The 19,770-nt window shown below is 40.5% G+C and overlaps 1 protein-coding gene across 6 annotated transcripts in view; it reads left to right on the top strand.

The window, feature by feature from the left end:
- The first annotated feature begins 5,840 nt into the window (after positions 1-5,840).
- Positions 5,841-19,770, top strand: part of LOC148027135 (putative serine/threonine-protein kinase PBL22) — a 29,221-nt gene continuing 15,291 nt past the window's right edge. Inside the window, exons 1-15 of one of the 6 annotated variants that reach the window (XM_087691667.1) lie at positions 5,849-6,432; positions 6,523-6,626; positions 6,731-6,863; positions 6,959-7,030; positions 7,125-7,196; positions 7,332-7,403; positions 7,554-7,625; positions 7,720-7,791; positions 7,879-7,950; positions 17,420-17,482; positions 17,597-17,805; positions 17,887-18,129; positions 19,028-19,096; positions 19,276-19,335; positions 19,428-19,490. In XM_087691667.1, coding sequence (XP_087547793.1) covers positions 6,542-6,626; positions 6,731-6,863; positions 6,959-7,030; positions 7,125-7,196; positions 7,332-7,403; positions 7,554-7,625; positions 7,720-7,791; positions 7,879-7,950; positions 17,420-17,482; positions 17,597-17,805; positions 17,887-18,129; positions 19,028-19,096; positions 19,276-19,335; positions 19,428-19,490 — 1,357 coding nt within the window. In that variant the 5' untranslated portion in view covers positions 5,849-6,432; positions 6,523-6,541. Of the gene's footprint in view, positions 6,627-6,730; positions 6,864-6,958; positions 7,031-7,124; positions 7,404-7,553; positions 7,626-7,700; positions 7,792-7,878; positions 7,951-17,419; positions 17,483-17,596; positions 17,806-17,886; positions 18,130-19,027; positions 19,097-19,275; positions 19,336-19,427; positions 19,491-19,770 lie in introns of those variants that run through there. The other 5 variants (XM_087691666.1, XM_087691671.1, XM_087691668.1 and 2 more) reach the window with 5 other exon arrangements.

The raw sequence follows: 19,770 nt of genomic DNA, 5'->3' as shown, positions 1-19,770 counted from the left end.
GAATAGTAATTGGGTTGTGCCTAAATGGTCTTAAGGGTTTGTGTGAATATGGAGTATACCTAAGATGAAGGTTCACTAATGGAGTGTCTAGGTGTGATGGTGTGCCTAGATGGATGAAGGGCCTATGAGGTGGGAATGGTGTGCCTAGGGTGAGATGTACTCCTCATGGATCAATATCATTGTGTGGGATCTAACTAAGGTTATGGGTACATGTCTGGACCGAGAATTGTTGTTAACCCTCTCTAGCATGCAACATGAGCTACAAAATTTTAGGGATTACGTGATATACAAATTCTTTTGTCAAAGATGTTGATTTTGGAAATGAGAGCTGGCTTGCTCCTATGCAAATTGCACACAACTATCTATTTGACAAAAACCCAAGTGTATCCATAAGAACACATAAGTGCATGCAAGATGGGGTGGACCCAAGGCCATTAGAGTGGGTTGGATGCCCAGGTGAGCCCCTAACCAAATGTATATGAAAAGGATGAGAACCAATATAGAAGCTACAAGTTACATCAATTAGAAAGCATATACATCTAATAGGTAACCAAGCTCATAAGTGGGAAATCACTGAAGCAACCAAAGAACCAAATAGCCACTACAAAGTGGATCAAGATCAAAGCTCAATGCTCAATGAGAGAATAACCGTGCATATACATCAATGGCAAGTAATCCATATGACCAATAGACTTCCCTAGAGAGCTTGCAGGCATCAAATACATAAGCTTTCATTGTGTATGATTACTGCCCACAAGGTATAACATCAATAAATCTTCCAAATGTTGAGCTAAACAAGCTCTAATCAATCCAATAAGTTTTCTTCAACATCAATACATTGTCTAGATATAAAAAACTTTCCCTATAAGCATCAATGAAGTAGTAAATGATCAAATAATTGCTACCCAAAATAGTGAACATTAGTTTGCCTTGAAATATGAATAATTGGCTAAGCTCAACTCTTCAAATGATGCTCAAAATTAACCCAAGTTGCTTGGGAACAAGTACCAAGGTTTGACAATGCCTGAGCAATAGCTAGAGATAAGGTTCGATTTGGGAAACTAGAGCAAATTAGCCTAGACAACATGAATAAACCCAATTCTATGTCGTGCTCTCTTTCCCTTATTTGTTACCATATTTTGCTAGTGATGTTTGTGAACACACTTAGCATTGTTGGGGCACTTTTTCCTTCTTTAGACGATTTTTTACCATGACTTTGTATATATGCCTATTCAAATTTAGGGCATGCTTTAGCTTGTAAATCTTCTCTATTGATACTTCTCAATACACTTTGAGTTGTGCTCTATTAAGCGACTTCATCTCCAAGCTATATACTTGCATTCTTCGATCTCTTTGGGTGGAATCATCAATACACAATGCTTAATTTCCTCAAATTGGGATGAGATTTAAGGAGCATCCATAGGTCAACATAAATTTTGGCCTTCATGTGCACTACTACCAGTACTACGCAAGCTATTTTGTCCTTTTATGTAGAATTTTTAATATCAATAGATTCTCTAGATAAGAATCCTTGCAATATTCTTTATACTATGCTACATAGGACATGTTGGATTTGTGCATATTTTCCTTTATACATGGACTTTTGCATCAAGTACAATCAATGGCCATGGCTAGAAACAATGATATATTTCGTATGTTGCTTGTTGGGGATAAGTTGGATGGAACCAACTATTCACATTGGGCTTATATGATGTGTCATGTATTGGTTGCAAAGGGGCTTTGGAACATTATACATAGAATTGAATGATGTCCTAGTGGTGTTTTAGAAGCTGCAAGTGCAACAAAAGCAACAAAAACAGGTGTTGTATGCTACAAGTTCTAGTTATGCTCCAATTAATGCTAGAGTACAACAATCACCTACTCCTAAGTCAATTCATTGGGATAGCGGAGATGAAAAGGCTTGTGCTTTGATTGCATTGTCCATTAAATGTACCATGATCCCACATATTCACTCATGTAATACAACTAAGGATTCTTGGGATACTCTTCCATGTTTGTATCAAGGAAGGAATGAGGTCCTTATTTCTTGCTTGCATAAGTAGTTACAAAGTGAACACATGGATGAAGGTGACTCCATGGACTTTTTTATGACAAACATCAAAGACCTTAAGGAGCAATTGATTACATCAAATGAGATTTTGCCAGACGGTTCACTTATGCAAATTGTTTTCAACGGTCTTCTTGATTCTTATCAAAGTTTTGCATCTACTCTTTGCTTAATGATGAAAGATTTAATATACCTAGTCACGATGATTGGATGCATGTGAACACCCTCCTTGAAGAATACCAAGAGTGACACAATTTCACGGCACATGAACCACTGAGTAAGCGACTCATCAAGCAAAGTCTATGAATTAGTTTATTTAGATTTTTTAAAAATAGAATAGAATAAAATAAAATATTAGATTTTCTCATAAAGTCACCTCTTAGTAATTCTCCCTCATAAAGTCACATCCCTCCTCAATTAATCCTCTCCCATAAAATGATCTCCCAACTCCTCTCAACTAATTACCCATAAAGTGACTTCCCACCGCCCTCCTCAATAATTTTCCATCAACTCAACATTTAACACACCTCCTTTTTAAAATATAAAAAAAGATAGAATATTCCCTCCTATTTACTCATGTGAAGATGATTCTCTTTTTTATTAAGACCCCCTCCCCAATTAAAAGAATCCCACAAGTCAACATACCATTATTCCCCACCCTTCCCGAGAGACACTGTTTCCCCTACACAATTCAAAGCCAAGAGGCTATCATGATTCATTGTGGAGAGACCCTTCTCTCTCTTATCTAACCCTTCATTCTCTTTTGCCATGCTCTACATAAGGAAATTAATGTGGTAGGACCCTCGAATGCAATGGGGCTTTCATTGACTATCAAAATCACACAAACACATATACAAATGCTTCGAATAATGAATAGGTACTTCTAAATCTAGTAATTTATGTATCAGGTTTAGTTTTTGTATTCTAGGGAATAAAAACATCACATTCTTTCATACCTTGTACTTATATAAGTTGTACTAGAGTACTCAAATAGATAATTCTTTAAATGCATTGTAAAGTTTGGGATTAGGTAATGGATCTCAACCTCCCGTGTGCATAAAAGCATTGTCATGAAAGATAGAGATTTTGCAATGGTTTGAATGTGTAAGCATAAAGTGTTGTTAAATGGTTGTAAGGGATGTTATGATTAAAGTTGGTTGTTTAAAGTGGAATCTTGACTTAGAAGACATGCTTATGGCTAGATGTGATTGGTTGTGAATAATTCATTGGTAAAGGTGCTGTCACTAGAATGTGGTTGCTAAATAGGAATTGATGTTTAATCGGTTAGGGCTAGTTATGGATTATTGCTAGTTGAAATACTTATGCCTAGATATGGCTGGTTTTAGATGTAATTGAAAGATGTATCATGGCTATTGTGATGTGATCATTGGTGGCATGTACTCGCTCTAGAGTCTTGCCATCATGGCTTCTACTCAACTGGTTATTACTATCTACAATGTAGTTTGCCACCTAGATGGGAGGTCAAACGCGAGAGAAAGGTTTGCCCTTATGGCAACATGAGAACTAGTGGGGCTCTAATGAAAGGAAACTACCTTGAAAAATATCGTTTTGATCATTTCATACACATGATCTAAAGGCATTCAATGAACCCTATGTGATGAGCTAATTAAGGAAGCTACTTTTATATGTTTCACAACGTGATAGGACTTGATTAGAAACTAAGTATGCTCAAATGTATGTGCGGAAAGTGGGTGGATGGTCATCATGACAACTCTGATCAATGGATGGGTGGGCTCAATTAGTTAGGTGCTTTCCAAAAGGATGGAATAGAAATAGAGTCGAACACTAATTGATTGGGGTTCGTATCTTAGATTTGACTAAGCACCATTTTTGGGGATCAAAGCCAAGATTATGCCTTATGGGCAAAGTGATTAAGCATGGCTCACCTTATTCTCTCACTCTCTTTGAACCAAGTGTAATGATTAGTTTACTCTCGGCCTTGGCTGATTACACAGTGATCTTCATGGCTTGGTGCTAAAATGTTGATAGAGGTTGTTAGATTCTAGGTCCCTTAACTTGATCCTGGTGGGTCAATGTCATATGTTTTGTTGTGAGGTGGACTCAAAAGTTTCTTAACTAGCTAAGTTCATCAATCCTAAGGGGTCTAAATAGCACTTCTTAAGAGAGGCATCCAAGCATCTACCAAATGTCCTCTACCCTAGCTAGGCTAGGGGTAGGTACATCACATAAGGTAATCCAAATGCTTTGTCATTTGATGGGTTAATTTATGCTTTACTATAAAAAGAACAATCCAAGCAAAATAGATCCATTATGTGTGTTGCAAACCAAGCTTTTGAAACTAGTGTAAAAGGTAAAGAGAAAGCTTCCTCTTCTACTAGTAAGCAGAAATATGCAAATGTTGCTTAGACAATGAAAGCTAATAAGGATGAGAAGAAAAAAGAGAGTCAAATGTTTTGCAGATATTGTACGACAAAAGACCATGCCACTGAAAAATATTCTAAATCTTTTGCTACTTGAGTGGTACTTGGCACCTTTAGCTATTTTATCCCAAGGGGGGATCATTATCGCCATATTTACATGCTCTTTTGAATTCTTATCGGGTTGTTTATTATTATGACATTCGTGCATTCACAAGTGGTTTTTACTTCATGCTTGGTAGTTCATGCACATGATAGTTGAATAAGAAGCAGCTCATTGTGGCCACTTTTAGTTGTGAAGTTGAGTACATGGCAACTTTCACAACTTCGAATGAGTATGTTTGGTTCAAACATCTCTTGGCTGATTTGGGCATTGGATAGCCATTTGCCACCACCATCTCCATTGATAGTTAGAGAGTGCATTGGTAGTTGCATCAAATCTAGAGTTTCATACATGTACTAAGCATATTGAGATGCACTATCATTATCTTAAGTAAATATTCTTTATAGAAGAGATCAACTTGGTCTATGTGCGAACATAAGACAACATTGTAGATCTTTTCATAAAGGCTTTGCCTTGTGAGAAGCTCGAAGCTTTCCATAAAGCTTTGGGCTTGCTCTCCTTTGAGAACGATCTAGTCTACCCAGTCATGGCACTTACCTATACATAAGTGTTAGCTCTTGTCCACCTTATGAATCCCAAGGGACATTTGCTACCATATTTTGGAAGTGATATGTGCGAACACACTTAGGATCACCGATGTACTTTTTTCCCCTTTTTTAGGAGGCCTTATTTCTTGACCTTGTATATATGACTATTTACTTTTAGGGCATTCTTTGTCTTATAAGGCTTCTTTATTGATACTTCTCAATACACTATGAGTTGTGCTCCCTCAAGCTTCTTCTTCTCTGAGGTGTGCACTTGCATTCCTACAACCCTAAACGTATAACTTTCGCACTTTTTGGTTCTTTTTGAATTGACTATGAGAGCAAGAGAGTATTTGGTAAGTATCTCACTTATTTGTGTTATGTTGTGTGCAATGACACAAGATCTCCATCCTCACCACCTTGTAGACATTTGCCCATGGATCCAAACAACATGAGCATCTCCCACATGTCTATATATGATTATGCAGAAGTAACGAGTCTTTATGGAAATAAAGGCCATTAACTAGTCTTCATGCCACAATAGTTCCATCATTTCTTTCTCTCACCTTCCTAGACTAGGAATTAGTGGACTATGCCATTGGGACGATATGCAATGGTCCTTATTACTTGAATGCCGAGTTTTTTTGTTTGTTGGGCGAGAAAAGCTTGAAATTTGAACGATACCTCAAAGGTGGACAAAAGGTTAGAACTCACACACTCGTGTTCACACCCTAAGACTCAAAACACTTGAGCTACAACCCCCTTGGCTGGCTCGTTTTTGTTTGTACTTCGATCAAATCAGTAAGGCCGGCGAGAGGAATGATCGAGGACTGGCTACAGATGAACACGAAGAAGACTATGGCAGAAAGGAAGCGGAGCAGGAAGAGGAAGAGGCGGATAACGCAACAGGCCGCATCTATGCCTGCCTTTTTTTTGCCGCCTTTTCTCTTACCAGCAAATCCTTGCAGCAACAACAGGACTTGCCGCGGCCTGATCCTTCTTTGTTTTACCCGGCTTGTAAAGTACCTCTTGCTGCGGCTTGTTAAGGCCAAACTAAACCTTCAATGTATGTCTCCTTTGGATTGACATCTGCTAGTGTGTCAAGCACCGACCACTGGACACGTGCATTGGTGTTCCATGTTTATGTGACAGGGTTACGCAACCCCGGCTTCTTTGCGATGCCATTTGCCAAAACTCGGGGTATCGATGCTCGGTGTTAGGTTCATCTCCGTGCTTTGTATGCGTTTGGATACAAAACTAGTCATCCACAGCTTTCAGATAGACGTTGATCGCCTGAAGAGCACTGCTGCTTTGCAAGTGGAGTATTTGTCAGTCTTGAGTAATAATAACAATTACATGCACCGATAACTCAAATTTGAAATTGACCGTGGGCATACAATTATACAGTGCCACAGAGAAGACTGGAATGGCACACCATTTTGTAGCAATAGATGTTCTCTTCATTATGGTGCTTCTTTGCAGCACAACCAAATGCTCCGCAGCTTCAGAAGGTGCTGATGCCATCCAGCTAGCTTTTACTCACACGAGTAGCGCATGTTGTAAGGTTTATCAGGTCTTGTTTATTTTGAATTAACTGCATCAAAATTTTGTGCAGAGTTTTGTCTGGTAAAGTTCAAAGGAAACATTCGTAATGATCCCTTTCAAGCACTGATAAACTGGACATCAGCCAATCCTCTTTGCAGTTGGAGAGGTGTTGTTTGTAATAGCTATGATTATGTGACAGAGTTGTGAGTTTTACTATCCTCTTTCTTAAGTACACGTTTCTTTGCTTTGCTATGGTTAGAATCTCTCACTTTCAGAACTTAATACCTCTCTATCTCAGGAATTTACAAAATAATCATCTGATGGGACCAATTGCTCCGGACATTGCGGGTTTGAAAAAGCTAAAATACTTGTGAGTCTCGCCAAGTTTTTTCACAATCAGATATGATTTTGAGCAACAATATTCTTGTAGCTCAAGTTCATGAACATAACTTTTGCCACTGCAGAAATTTGCAGAATAACTCTTTCACTGGACAAATACCTGCTGAATTGGGCACTATGACTGATTTGTTGGAGTTGTAAGTCGATTAACCAGTCTATATTTCATTATTTGTTTGTCAGTCAAAATTTGTGGATGAACAGGTCACGAAATGCAGTGAATATATTCGTAATGGTTGGCTGACTGAACTTGTGTACATTTTGATTGTTTCTAGAAGGCTAGGCCTGAATCCGCTTTCAGGAAGTATTCCAGATGATTTTTGGTCAATGCGAGCTGTCTCTTTCATGTATGAGGAATATGGATATTCCTAACTAAGGCAGAGATCTATTTGGCTCTCCTTACTCAGTCACTTTGTTTCTCAGAACATTCAGAGTTCATTTTCAGTAATAAGAGCTATAGCTCAACGCTTGAGATTACTTTTGTTTCCCTACTGCAGGGAGATTTCTGGCACCAACATTTCAGGAAGTTTATCATTGGCTGTCAAGAATCTACGAAACATTTCTTATCTGTAAGTGCTTAACATGTAGATTGTGTTTAAGGCTTCTTCTGTAAATGTTTGCACTCCATATCTTTCTAATGAAAGCATTTTTGTTTTTCAAAAGGTGTCTGCATGACAACAAATTGATGGGCAGTATTCCACAAGAGATTGGAACCCTTCAAACTCTTCAAATATTGTAAGGCCTATGACAATAGCCACTACTTTTCGGGTGTGAATGTGCTTCTCTATGTGAACTTTAATTGTGTATATTGTACTCTATCAGTGATATTCATGGGAACGACTTTAGTGGTGATTTTCCTGCCAAAATTACTGGCCTTCCTAAAATTGCCACTATGTAAGTAGTTCTACCTTTTCATTTCTCATAACATGTAGACTTCAACTTTAACCGAAATTTATTGCAATTGTTGCAATATAGCCATGTAAAGTCTACTTAGCAAGATAATTAGCTAGTGATGGTAATTCATATTTCACTGCAAATTCTATGGAAATTGTGATTCGAGGACTTTGAGATAACCTTGTCTTTACGTTCTTTTGTTTTTCCATGTGACATGTCCGATCTTTTTAGAAATCTATCTTTAGTTGTCAGATCATGTGTGCCATATAGTTTGCAGAAACACCATTATGTTGTACTTATGCCTCAAGGCTAGATGAATTGATTGCTAGATTAATTAGCAGTTGAGGATGTAGCACCTTGATCTTGTTGCATGCTCCTTTAGCCAAATGGTTTGTAAGCAGCCACTTCGTGGGGATGGGGTCTAATGTTGCTTGCCCAAGTGATACGGGCTATAAACAGCCTTAGCTAACTTCAGGTGAGAAACACCATTAACAATCTTATCTCATGATACCTCAAAGAGTATCATATGAGATGTGTATGAGACAATAGTGCCATAAACTCCAAATTAGAGGGGCATTGAGTCACGAGTGTGTGCATTTGATGGAGGTAAGAGTTCTCAGAGCCAGGTGTGGACATAGAACTCAGTCATGTAATAGAGACCATCTGGATGAGTGTTGCCACGAGCCACAATCAATCTCACAAACTTTTCAATGATGTCAATTGTGTCTTTAGTGAAAAAGATGGCTTGTCTTAGTTGGCAAAGCCAAACTAATCGAGAGTAGACTAACCTGAAGCTGCAAGGCAAAGTAAACCTTGTTGATCATGGGCTGATTTGGGCCTTGGCCATTATCAAAAAGAATTGAATAGATACTTTGAATTTTGGCTTTAGAGCTTTTAACACACCGTATAGATCCATTGAGGGTTTTTGTGAGATGAAAATGTCATAGATGGGGGTCATATGGTGAGAAGCATCACTATTGACAATCGATCGAACCAAATGGCCATAGGGGAGAGTGGGGTGGGCCTCAACCAGCTGCTCAGGCAGCACAAGAATTTGGACCAAGCCATTTCTTTGTCACATCCTTGTAGGCGGCTAACATTAATCGCATTGTCCTCAACAGTGACATTGAGGGGGGATTTTTATTCCATTTAATTTTAAAAAACAAAAAAGTATTAAAAGCAAAATAGAAAAAAGTGCTCATTATCTATACATTGACCATGCACATGTATGTGCTAAGTCCTTTTTGTCACTTATTTAAAGAATTTTGTGGGTTCTCTACCTAGATTTTAATCCAAAACTAGATGCACGTTTTATTTTATTTCCTTTTGATTCTCAAAGAAGTCATGTTTCAGGAGGGTTTGTAACCACTCTCTCCATGACCTTTGAGTTGACCCTGAAAGCTATATATACTTGGGTATGGAGCCTTTGGTCATGTGCCTAGTGCCTTTGAGCCATGTTGGCTTTTGTTTAGCCTTTGAGCCATGCACATGCACCTTTGAACCATGTCTTACTATAAGTCCCTGAGGTTGTTGATAGACCATGTCGTGACCATACATTGCATCTCTTTCACTTATGTATGTTTTCTCTAGAATCATTGTCTCTACGAGGTAAGACCTTCCCATTTCCTTTTTTCTATGTTTTGTATCACGGGTTTAGCCACCTATGACCCAAAGGGGGGTTTGTTAGTAATTACTCATCCTTATTAGTCTGTAAAAGTGCGTGTCTAGGTGTGAACAACTTTTACATCACTTAGCATCAAATAAGAGTCAAACCTTTAGATGCACAACTTAGCCTATATATTGAGGCCCTAGTAGTTGCACTTTCACATCAATCAATCTATCATTTTCATTCTACTTCATCTTGTATACTTGCAAGGGTTCTTTTATATTTTGTGTGTGTGTGTATGTGTGTGTGTGTGTGTGTGTGTGTGTGTGTGTGTCCCCTTTCACCTCCATGGAGTCCCATTTGCTGTATCTTGCTGTTTGGTACGATTAGTATTGTACTAACATTAGACAAAACTAATTGGATGCCATTGGGCCATGATAACCATGCCTTCATTAGTACAAGAAAGGGGTTGATTGGGGGTAGGAGAGCATGAGGGAGGGAAAAAGTTGGCAAATTGGGAGTAGGAAATGTCATGGTGAAGTTTTTTTTTTTTCCTTTTGGGGGGGCTGTTAGAGACTTGGTCACCTCTAGGACATGCACAGTTATGATCAAGGTAGTTTATCTAGTTGTACCATGTACGGGAGTAGGAAAGGGAATAGTTTTGTAGTTGCCAGTAGTTTGGGCAGGTTTCTTGGTAGGTAGATCAAGTCGGGTAGGTTGGGTAGGCTAGGTAGGTGTTCCACGTGGTAGGCAACATTTTTCAAAGCATTATTCTATTGTTTTTGTGTTGTTAGTTGGTTTTTACGCCCTTTTTGGGGTTGCCAGTGCAAAACCCTAGATGAAGTGTGTGAACTGAAGAAGTGGTTTCTCAACACCCTCTCTTAGGCCCAAAAAGAGATGAAGAAAGGGGGAAGAGAGATACGATGAATAAGAAGAGGATCTCAGAGATTCAAGATTTTCACCTAAAAGGTAACCCGTAGTATGGAACAGTAGATGGGATGAACTGTAGAACTTGGGCCCACCTTGGGAGAGAAGTCACTAGCTCCATAACTCCATGCTGAAGGGAATTCGAAGGCCTCGTCACCAAGTTGCGGTTGAACCTCCAAGGCCTTGATTTAGGCGGTCTTTGAAGATCCTAGGTGTCAATAGGAAAAGTGATTGCTTGAGCATAGCCATCCCCAAAGAGGAAAGGGTAGATGATGAACTTCATGATGAGGAGGCGTCCCCCCCTAAGGGTGGAGGTGCAAGGGTCCCCTTTGAAGCCGAACAAGTCGAAGCTCTCTTTGAGGGCAAAGAGAGTATAGCCCCCTCTGAACCCCCCTCTATGAGAGAGGGAATCTAAAAATTCATGGATCACAAACTTTGAAACCAGCCTTCCTTCCGTGGATGGATGGTAAATCTATGATTACGACTTAATTACAGCAGCAAACAATAAATGCAAATCTGAAAATACAAATTTACCTGTTGATCTTGGACAATGCACACCCGATTGGCCCCAAAATTGGCGCCCCTTTTGGTATTTCTTTAGCTTTATTGAAGAAGAAGTTGATTGACGATGGGATTCTCTTGATCCCCTTCGCAATCCAAACTCTCCTTGCTGTCCAAAGTGACCAGCAAGTTTTCAATCTCATTTGCCCCTTGATTCGGGCACTTAATTGGCCTTCACCCACTTCATAGACGATGAAAATGCCCCAAATTCAATGGTTGGCTAGTCCTCCACCTGAATTTAGCTGAAATTCACCTTTAGCCTCGAAAAATCCAAGTCTTGGAGCTTCGAATTTTTGACATGCTTCTCGAGTTTGCTGTTAAATCCCAATTTCTGCTGTAAATTAGGGTTTACAGCAGAGAAGTTTTCAATTTCTCAGCCTCCAAGGGTCCAAATGCTGAGATCTTCAAAGCAAGGCTATGAAATGGTTGAGAGATGAGAGAGAAATTTGTAGAGAGAGAAAATTCAAAGTTTTGTTGCGAAGAATCACTGAAAATCAGTCAATTGTAGTTGCTGCCTTGCCACAACAGCATTAAATGTTGTCGCCTATAGTTGAGACATCCAAATCAATTGTCATCTTGTACTTAGATGCAATCGCCTAGTTGTGGAGGGTCCGAATCTGCAATCACCTCCTCAAAGCAGATTCGCCTTCTCAAAACTCACTTGTGGTTGGCTACAATGGCTGAAAATAGGCTAGCCATGGCTGCTCATAGCTCTCCCACATTTGCACACAATAAGAATGATCTCGTTTTTTCTCTTCTTCAGCCTTTTACCAAACTGTATGGGCAAGTTTGCCAAGTGGGAGCCTTCCCAAATGGTTTTTCCAACATTATCCATCATTAAATATTAAATTTCAATCTTTAATTACTGAAAATTAATCTAATAATTATTTCGGTGCCTAGAAAAATAATTTGATTAGCCAATAATTAAATTGGCTGGGCATCTTTCACTCCCGAGTCTCTTTGTGCCATCTTTGACTATTAGATCAATGTTAGGTACCATTAAACGCCACATCTCTAGTGTTACCAACTGACACTTATGGCCAAATGAATGACCTAGGCTAACAATTGACACTAGATACCACCAAGAACCTGTGCAATTTAACTTATAACAACTTTTGCCTTTGACGTCTTGTGATTTTCTCGAGTGCTGGGCTAGTAAATTTACTCTAACCCTAGTTGCACCTCACATGTGCAACATTTACTTAATCATGTGATTAAAAATTAATCCACATGTTAAGTGAGATTTCAAAAATACACGTCCTCATGATAGACTTTGAATCATTTGATGTCGAAGAGAGTACTATCGCTCGTGCCAAAGAAGGTATCTAGGGTATTGAAGATATTGAAGGACTCCTAGAGGTGGTCTCTTGAACTTGAGTAGTCGAGGATAGGGAAAAGGGAGGCTCAGGCTGAGCGAATGGTGGGCATCAATCTCTCTCTCTCTCTCAGTGGAGTGAACTGCAGAGCTGAAGTAATAGAAGTGGTCAAACAATCACTCTCTCGAAGAAGCGAACTGTCGAGGGGATGGTATCTAACAATCACTGTCTCTTGGGGGAGTGAACTGGAGAATTGCGGGTTATCGAGGTGGCATTTCTGAGACCTTAGAAGAAGTAGAGGCAACCTCCGTAGCGCATTGCGGTGGTCGTGAGGAGGCCGTGGTACCAGTCAATTCTTCTATGGCTTGAAAGGGCTTAGTGCACATTTGATGCGTCTTATTGCATTGAGCATTAAAATTTGAAAGTCGGTGCAGAATAAACTCAGTGGCCCAAAAGGGAGAGGTGGCACAATGAGTTCCTGGGGGTAGACGCATATACTCCCGGGGGGGGGGAGGTAGGGAGCAAAGGTCTATGGCGGCAAGCATTGGTGGGGGTTTCAATGATGTTGGAAGAGGAGAATCTAGTGATTTGTTCATTTGCTGTGGAGAAGTTATAGCATTGGAGTGTCAACATGTAAAAGGGTAGGTGGGTGGGAGAGGAAGAGAAAGGTATCTTTGTCTCTTGGTGATGCCACAGAAATGAAGGGAAAAATTAGTAGATAACACTGCAGCCGCAACTTGTCTTTGACTTTCCTGATGAAGAGGGTCTTTAGCTCTTTGAGCTCCTGCGCTTTGATACCATGTCAAAAATAATAGGTATGCTTTGATACCATGTCAAAATAAGCGAGTGTAGAGAGATAGTAGGGTTTGTAGGGAGTAACATAGAGTGTGTACGACAAACACCGAGAGAGAAGAGAAACTCAGAAACACAAGAACAACACGGTGATGGTGCATTGAATCATGCTATGAGAAGAAAAGCTAATACAGCGGAGCCGAAGCTCAAAAGATAATTGCACTGTCTTGTTTGAATCAGGCGGTAGTATGCGTGAGAATCTGCATAGGGAAGGGGAAGGGAGTGAAACGCAATCCTTCGAGTAGTGGGCTATCGAAGTAATCACTAGAGGGTGAAGGATAGTTGTTGAGGGAGCGAACTGTGGTTCTCTGATGCTGTCGAAGATGCGAAAGATGATCACCAATTGTCGAGGGAGCGAACTGCAGTCCTTTCATACTAGGGAGTGACCTAGGCAACATAGTGTTGGAGCTGTCTAACGCAAGGAGAGTAGCCTAGATGCTGATGCTAGATGATGAAAGATTAGCCGGTTGCAAAAACGCAAGTCCCAATAGACTTTATGACAGACGAGTGACACTAGGTGATGGAGGAGAAGCCAAGCTGCAAAAACACAGGTCCTAGCAGCCCCTGTGACAGACGAGTGATGCTAGGTGATGCAGGAGAAGTCAAGATGCAAAAACGCAGGTCTAATAGCCCTTGTGATAGACGAGTGATGAAATCATTGATGCTCGGTGATGGAGACTGTCGCTAGAGGCTAGGATGATGATGCCAAGCTGGAGATGAAAAATGCAGGTGAAGGTGGAGCTCAAAGGAGAAGGTGGAGCTTGCAGTAGGAGAAGGGTGTTGACGCCAAGTAGATGATGGTGATGCCAGGTGGAAGATGCTCCAAACGCAAGGCTTGATAGTGGAACAGAGTGCTTGAAGCAGAAGAGGAAAGGTGAAGGTAGATAGGCACAATGAAATGCAATGTCCTCCTGAAGGGGTATGAGGGTAGTGTAAGGGGCTGTAGAGAGAAGGGAAGTGGTGGTGGTGAAGAATTAATGAAGTGGTTGTCTATTTATAGGCATGAGTTGTCTAGGGCGGTGCATCACTATGTGGGTGCCCATTGAAAAAGTGGCGAAAATGTGGACTTTGGGGTTGTCAATGCAAAACCCTAGATGAAGTGTGTGAACTGAAGAAGTGGTTTCTCAACACAGTGGACCTATGCAGACGAAGTCCCTTAAGGAGAGTCTTTACTTTATGTTGATTATGGATAATTACAACAGGATGACATGGACTTATTTTTGGGCATTAAAATCATAAGCTCTCTCTCACTTTAAGGATTGGCTTATCTCGGAGGAGAACGATTCAGGGCACAAGCTTAAGACAGTGAGATTTGACAAGGATGGAGAGTTTGTCTCCAATGAATTAGCTTGGTTTTGTGTGGATTGATGGATTTATCAAGAATTTGCCAACATCAACACTCCTTAGGAGGAAGAACAAGAGTGTGATCGAGATGGTTTGGACTATGATGATCGAGGGCATATTTCATCGAGCTTGTTTGTACTAACTATGGTTCAATGACGGGTGCCATGTAGGATAGGGAGTCGACATTAGTAAAGGAGGCATTACAATTCAATCATTGGTGGAAGGCCATGGATCAAGAGTTGGGTCCATTGAGCGGAATGACACTTGGTACCTTGTGGCTTGGCCCCTTCATCAAAAGGTTATTGAAGTCAAGTGGGTTTTTATGACCAAGTATCTCAATGATGGCACACGCCACAAACACAAGGCACAGTAGGCTGCCAAAGGCTTTGTGCAATGGCATGGTATTGGCTTTCACGATACTTTTGTTCCCATAGCTCAGGTGGCCACTATTCAGATAGTACTTGGTCTTGCCAACCATAGAAGATGGCGGGTTTACCAATTGGATGTCAAGTTTGCCTTTCTAAATGGTGACTTAAAGGAGGGAATCTATGTTGAGAAGCCTCCTGGCTTTTCTTCCTTACATGGTACGGTTTATAGACTCAAGAAGGCCTGTATGGCCTCAAACAGGCTTCGCATGCATGGAAGGAGAAGATAGAATCATTTCTTCAAGAGAGGTTGGGGTATCAAAGATCTACCTTTGACCCAAAGTTCTATGTCCACACTTTAGTTGGAGGGCATGTAGTGTTTGTACTTTATGTGGATGATCTCATTCTGATAGGTGATGATGTCTAGATGGTAAAGATTAAAAAAGCACTTCATGCAAAGTTTGAGATGACAAATATGGGTCTTTTGGAATAAGCTCTCATGCTGAAATTTCAGCCACATACTTTGTATTCTCCTATCTACCTCTCATCCAAGAAGCATTTTCTACTTAGTTTGATCTAACCAAGCATTAAAGAAGAAAATTAGCTTGCTGCCTGAGTTTGTAGAAATTAGGGTTTTAAAACCCCAATTTTATGATTTGCAGCAAATCAGCCTTTTGTATATGGTTCAAGCATTGGTGCTGTTAGCAGTCATGTTTGTCATGCCTTGTCATCTCCTGCTTGTGAGCCTCAGTCGGAGTCAGACGAGGACTTTAGGAGCTGTGATTTGTCTATCACTTGTTTTGACGGAGGAGGTAGCTCATTCTAGAGCACTTAGTTTATTGCATTTCAGTGCATTTTCTCCGCCAGTCGGGATTTTATGTGCATTTCCTGGGGCAGTTTCTGCATTCTTCAGCCTGCCTCACCTATTGGACATTGTCCACCCTTTCCGGGATTTTTCTGAGCATTCTTGGCATTTTTACCAGCATTAAATGTTGGTCGGATCAGCATTAAATGCTGGTCGGACATATTTATGGCCTCAAATTTCAGGTCGGCCAGTTTTTGGGTTTTTTGGCTATTTATAGCCATTTCCCACTTGGCAGTCGGTTGTATTATCATATTCCCTCCTTCTTTGGCAGGTGCACACTCCGACTCCATCATCTTTCTCTATCTTCAGTGCTGCCGTCATCATCAGCCTGATTTGGTGTCTCACTGACGCTTCGGGCTGTGTGCAGGGACTGATCAGTCCATTTCAGTGTATTCAACATTCATTTCAGTCAGTGCAGATTTTCTTCCTTCATTTTCTGCTTTCTCTCTCTCTCCTCTGTGTTCGTGTTTTCTTCTTCCGTTGCGCACTCTCACAAGTGCCATTGGTTTTGTTTCAATTAATTCCTGCAAAGGGGGAGGGGCCGGCTACCCTCTCAACGCGGTGTCGACTCCTCTCTCTCTCTCCCCCCTAATTTTCATGGTGATAATTGATGGAGTTGGTTAAGTTCAAGTATTGTCATTCTCGCGTTCTTCCTTGCGCTTACACCAAGGCAATTCCTCAGGCTGCTGTTCATCAGCATTCCAGATCCCTAAGCCTTATGCCGTGCCAAGGATCTAAAAGGGGCCATTAGAAATTTGGTTATCTCGAGGACAGGCATAGCTAGGTTCAGGTTAGTTTAGGGCAGTTTATCTAGTCGTACCATGTACAAGAGCAGGTTGGGTAGCAGTTTTGCAGTCGCCAGCAGTTTGGGCAGGTTTCTGGGTATGCAGATCAGGTTGGGCAGGCAACATTTTTCACAGCATTCTTTTATTTTTTTGTGCTGTCTGTCAGTTTATGCAGCAGTTGGCCAGGTTTTTACTGACTGACCTGGTCCTGATTAGTTTATTATTTTGCCCTATTTAGGGCAGGCCTGCCATTGTGATGATCATCTTTTGTTATGCAGATTGAGAGAGTGCCCCAGCTGTTCATATTCTTATGGCCTTTGTACATACTGCCTTCTGTATTCAGCATACATTCACTGCAATCTTCAGCATTCTTCTGTCTGTCTGTCTTGCTCTCTCTCTTCTCTCCGTATTCACTTCATTCAATCAGGTCATACACTTCCACAGTCGCTGCACTGTGACAAGGGATGAGGGATAGGAAGGGCAGATTAGGGTGAGTTTACAGGCAAAAGGGTGGGAATATGACATGCTTTGAAAGGGAAAATTGGGAAAGATATGTACAGATAGGTTAGACATGAGGTTACAAGGAAGCAAGACAAGTAAACAAGACTCAAGTACATAGTTTGTGGAAGGAGCTTCTTGGTTGCTGTTGTCTGGAGTGTCAGTATCTGTGGCTGTTATTTCTGTTGGCTGTTACTTGTGTTGTATTATTATCTTCACTCAAGTCTGTGAACCTGATTTATGATGGTGAGAACACATATTTGCATTGGCTTAAAAATCTGGTTATCCAGATGCGGTTCTTTTAAATCATAATTTATCAAAGCCAAAGAGGTTGTGCACTTTGTTTACAGTGACATAAGCGACAATGACTTTGTTGGTGTGGTGCCAGTGAGGAGACCAGGACTAGATTTCAGGTACAATGTCCTAACAAGCTTAAAATGTCAGATCTTTTATGTGGAATAAGCTGGGTATGAAACCTATGTGCATTGTTATAAATCTTCATTTCTCATACTAAATCTTTTATATAGGTTTGCAAACAATAAACGATTGACTACTTGTAAGAACTGTAGCCTATCAGAACATAGTAGAACTGCACCAGGGAAGACAGGAATTCGATCTTCTATCCTTGCTGGTTCGGTTGGGTTTCTGACTGCTGCAGTCTTTCTATTATTGCTGGGATTGTTTCTTTATTATTGCTGGGATATCAAGCCCAGAAAACATATCATAGAGATGCCAGGTAAGATCTGTTTTATCACTGTATTGAAGAAAGTCGTAGTGCTGGTTAAACCTGATCAAAGGTGCTTGGTATATATTCCAGAGAATGGTCAAAGGTGCTCAGTATGTGTACCAGAGAAGGATCAGAAACCTACCTGGACTGTTTATACACGGAAGTTTAGTATCGATGAGCTAAAGAAGGGCACAAAGAATTTCAGTCCAGACTCTATAATTGGATCAGGAGGGATGGCGACAGTCTACAAGGCGATTCTTGATACTCATGAGATACTGGCAATCAAACGGTCCAGAGAAGAGTCGCATCAAACAACTGAGGAGTTTCATAATGGTGGTGAAACTGATCTTTGCACCTGCCATGACTGCAGCGTATAGATATTGCACAGCTACCATGGAAGAGATGATTTGCATGATTTATTTCCCAGTCTGATCTTGCTCATTGAGTTGGCTTGTCACATTAGATTTGAAGCTTTGAGTTGATTTATGCTTTGCAAGTGCACCAAAGGTTTGAATCTCCAGGTCATGCAGATTGAGTCTAGTACTCTCAACAATGATCTATAGATGTGCTTGTGACCTTTGCCAGGGTGGAGTTAGTGATTCTCTTCATTTTCCAGATGTATTGCATGTAAATTCATACTTGTTGCTGAGGTGAAAGGGTTACAGTCTTCCTTTCACTTGTCAATACACAGAGAAAATCAGCCAGGTTATCTAGCTAGATTCATACCTATGTGCATCACTGATGTGCACTTTGAATATATAATGGTCATTTTGAAGGCCCTTCACCTGTTAAGAGCCAGCCAACTACACTGCTTGGTGGTCTCATATTTAGCCATACATATATCATGTATGTGAATGGTGCAGGTACTGATGTGCTCCTTTTCCATATGGATTTGCCATTTGGTCATTCAGGTAGTGATTAAACTTGGTCCATTTACTGAGGTGAAAAGTGACTGCTGAGTCTGTCTTTGACCTGTCAAGAACCAAAAGTTCAGCTTGACTGGTCTAATGTTTTATAGGTAGCCTATATGTAGTCTCTGTGAAAACATGTGGAGGATGTAAACTAGTAGCATTTTATGATTCAGGACTCTTAGAGGTTGGTCTCTGCAGTTAGTACTGGAAATGCGCTTGTCCTGTTATTTACGTTGTCTAGCTTTGTTATGTAGCCTAAGATTTATCCCTGATAGTTTTTAGAGAGTCTAACTTTATAACAATCTTATGATGACTTCCAGAGGTGAGCTTACTTTCAAAAATTCATCACAAGCATCTTGCCAATCTGGTGGGCTTCTGTGAGGAGGCTGGTGAGTTGCTAAGCCTATGGATATGAGAAACAAGCCGCATTAGCATTTTTTTCTTATTAAGGAACTCTGGTGCACTTGAGAATGCACCGTGTGAACCACAAAGTGGGCCTGATGAAATGTACAATTTGCATGCTGCTTTAATCTCAGAGAGAACCATGTTTCCTGATTTTGCTTTGTAGGGGAGCAAATGCTGGTGTATGAGTATGTTCCAAATGGCTCACTTTTGGAGCATATGATTGGTGAGCAATTTGGGGTTCTTTGGTTTTCTCAAAATCTTTAACACAATGACATTTTCTATTTTGAGGCTTACAACATATAAGTAATTATGCAGGGGAAAAGGGCATGCCTTTAACATGGAGGCAACGTATCCAGATTGCCATAGACAGTGCCAAAGGTACTTCATGCTAGTTTTGATTTGGTCATCCCCTGCTTCAAACAAATGAATCTGGACTTTGCTCTCATTGCTAACCTCTGTAAATGGAAAGGTTAAGAGATCTCAAACCTTTATGTTGCAACACAAATGAATCCAGGACCCAGGTAGACTTTTATGTGCATTCTCTAGATTGTGTGATTTCAGCAACATTTTCATGGAGGGTTTTTGCTCTTGATGGGGCTCTTAGTGCAGGTGGTAGATGTGTGTGGTAGTGTATGTTTGTATGAATAGGAAAAAAAGT

The sequence above is a fragment of the Lygodium microphyllum genome, chromosome 13 (genome assembly GCF_053477565.2).
Source record: "Lygodium microphyllum isolate KBCC chromosome 13, Lygodium_microphyllum_v1.1.10, whole genome shotgun sequence".
NCBI lineage: Eukaryota > Viridiplantae > Streptophyta > Polypodiopsida > Schizaeales > Lygodiaceae > Lygodium > Lygodium microphyllum.
Note: the sequence above shows the minus strand (reverse complement) of the source record. Positions and strands in the feature narration are given on the sequence as shown.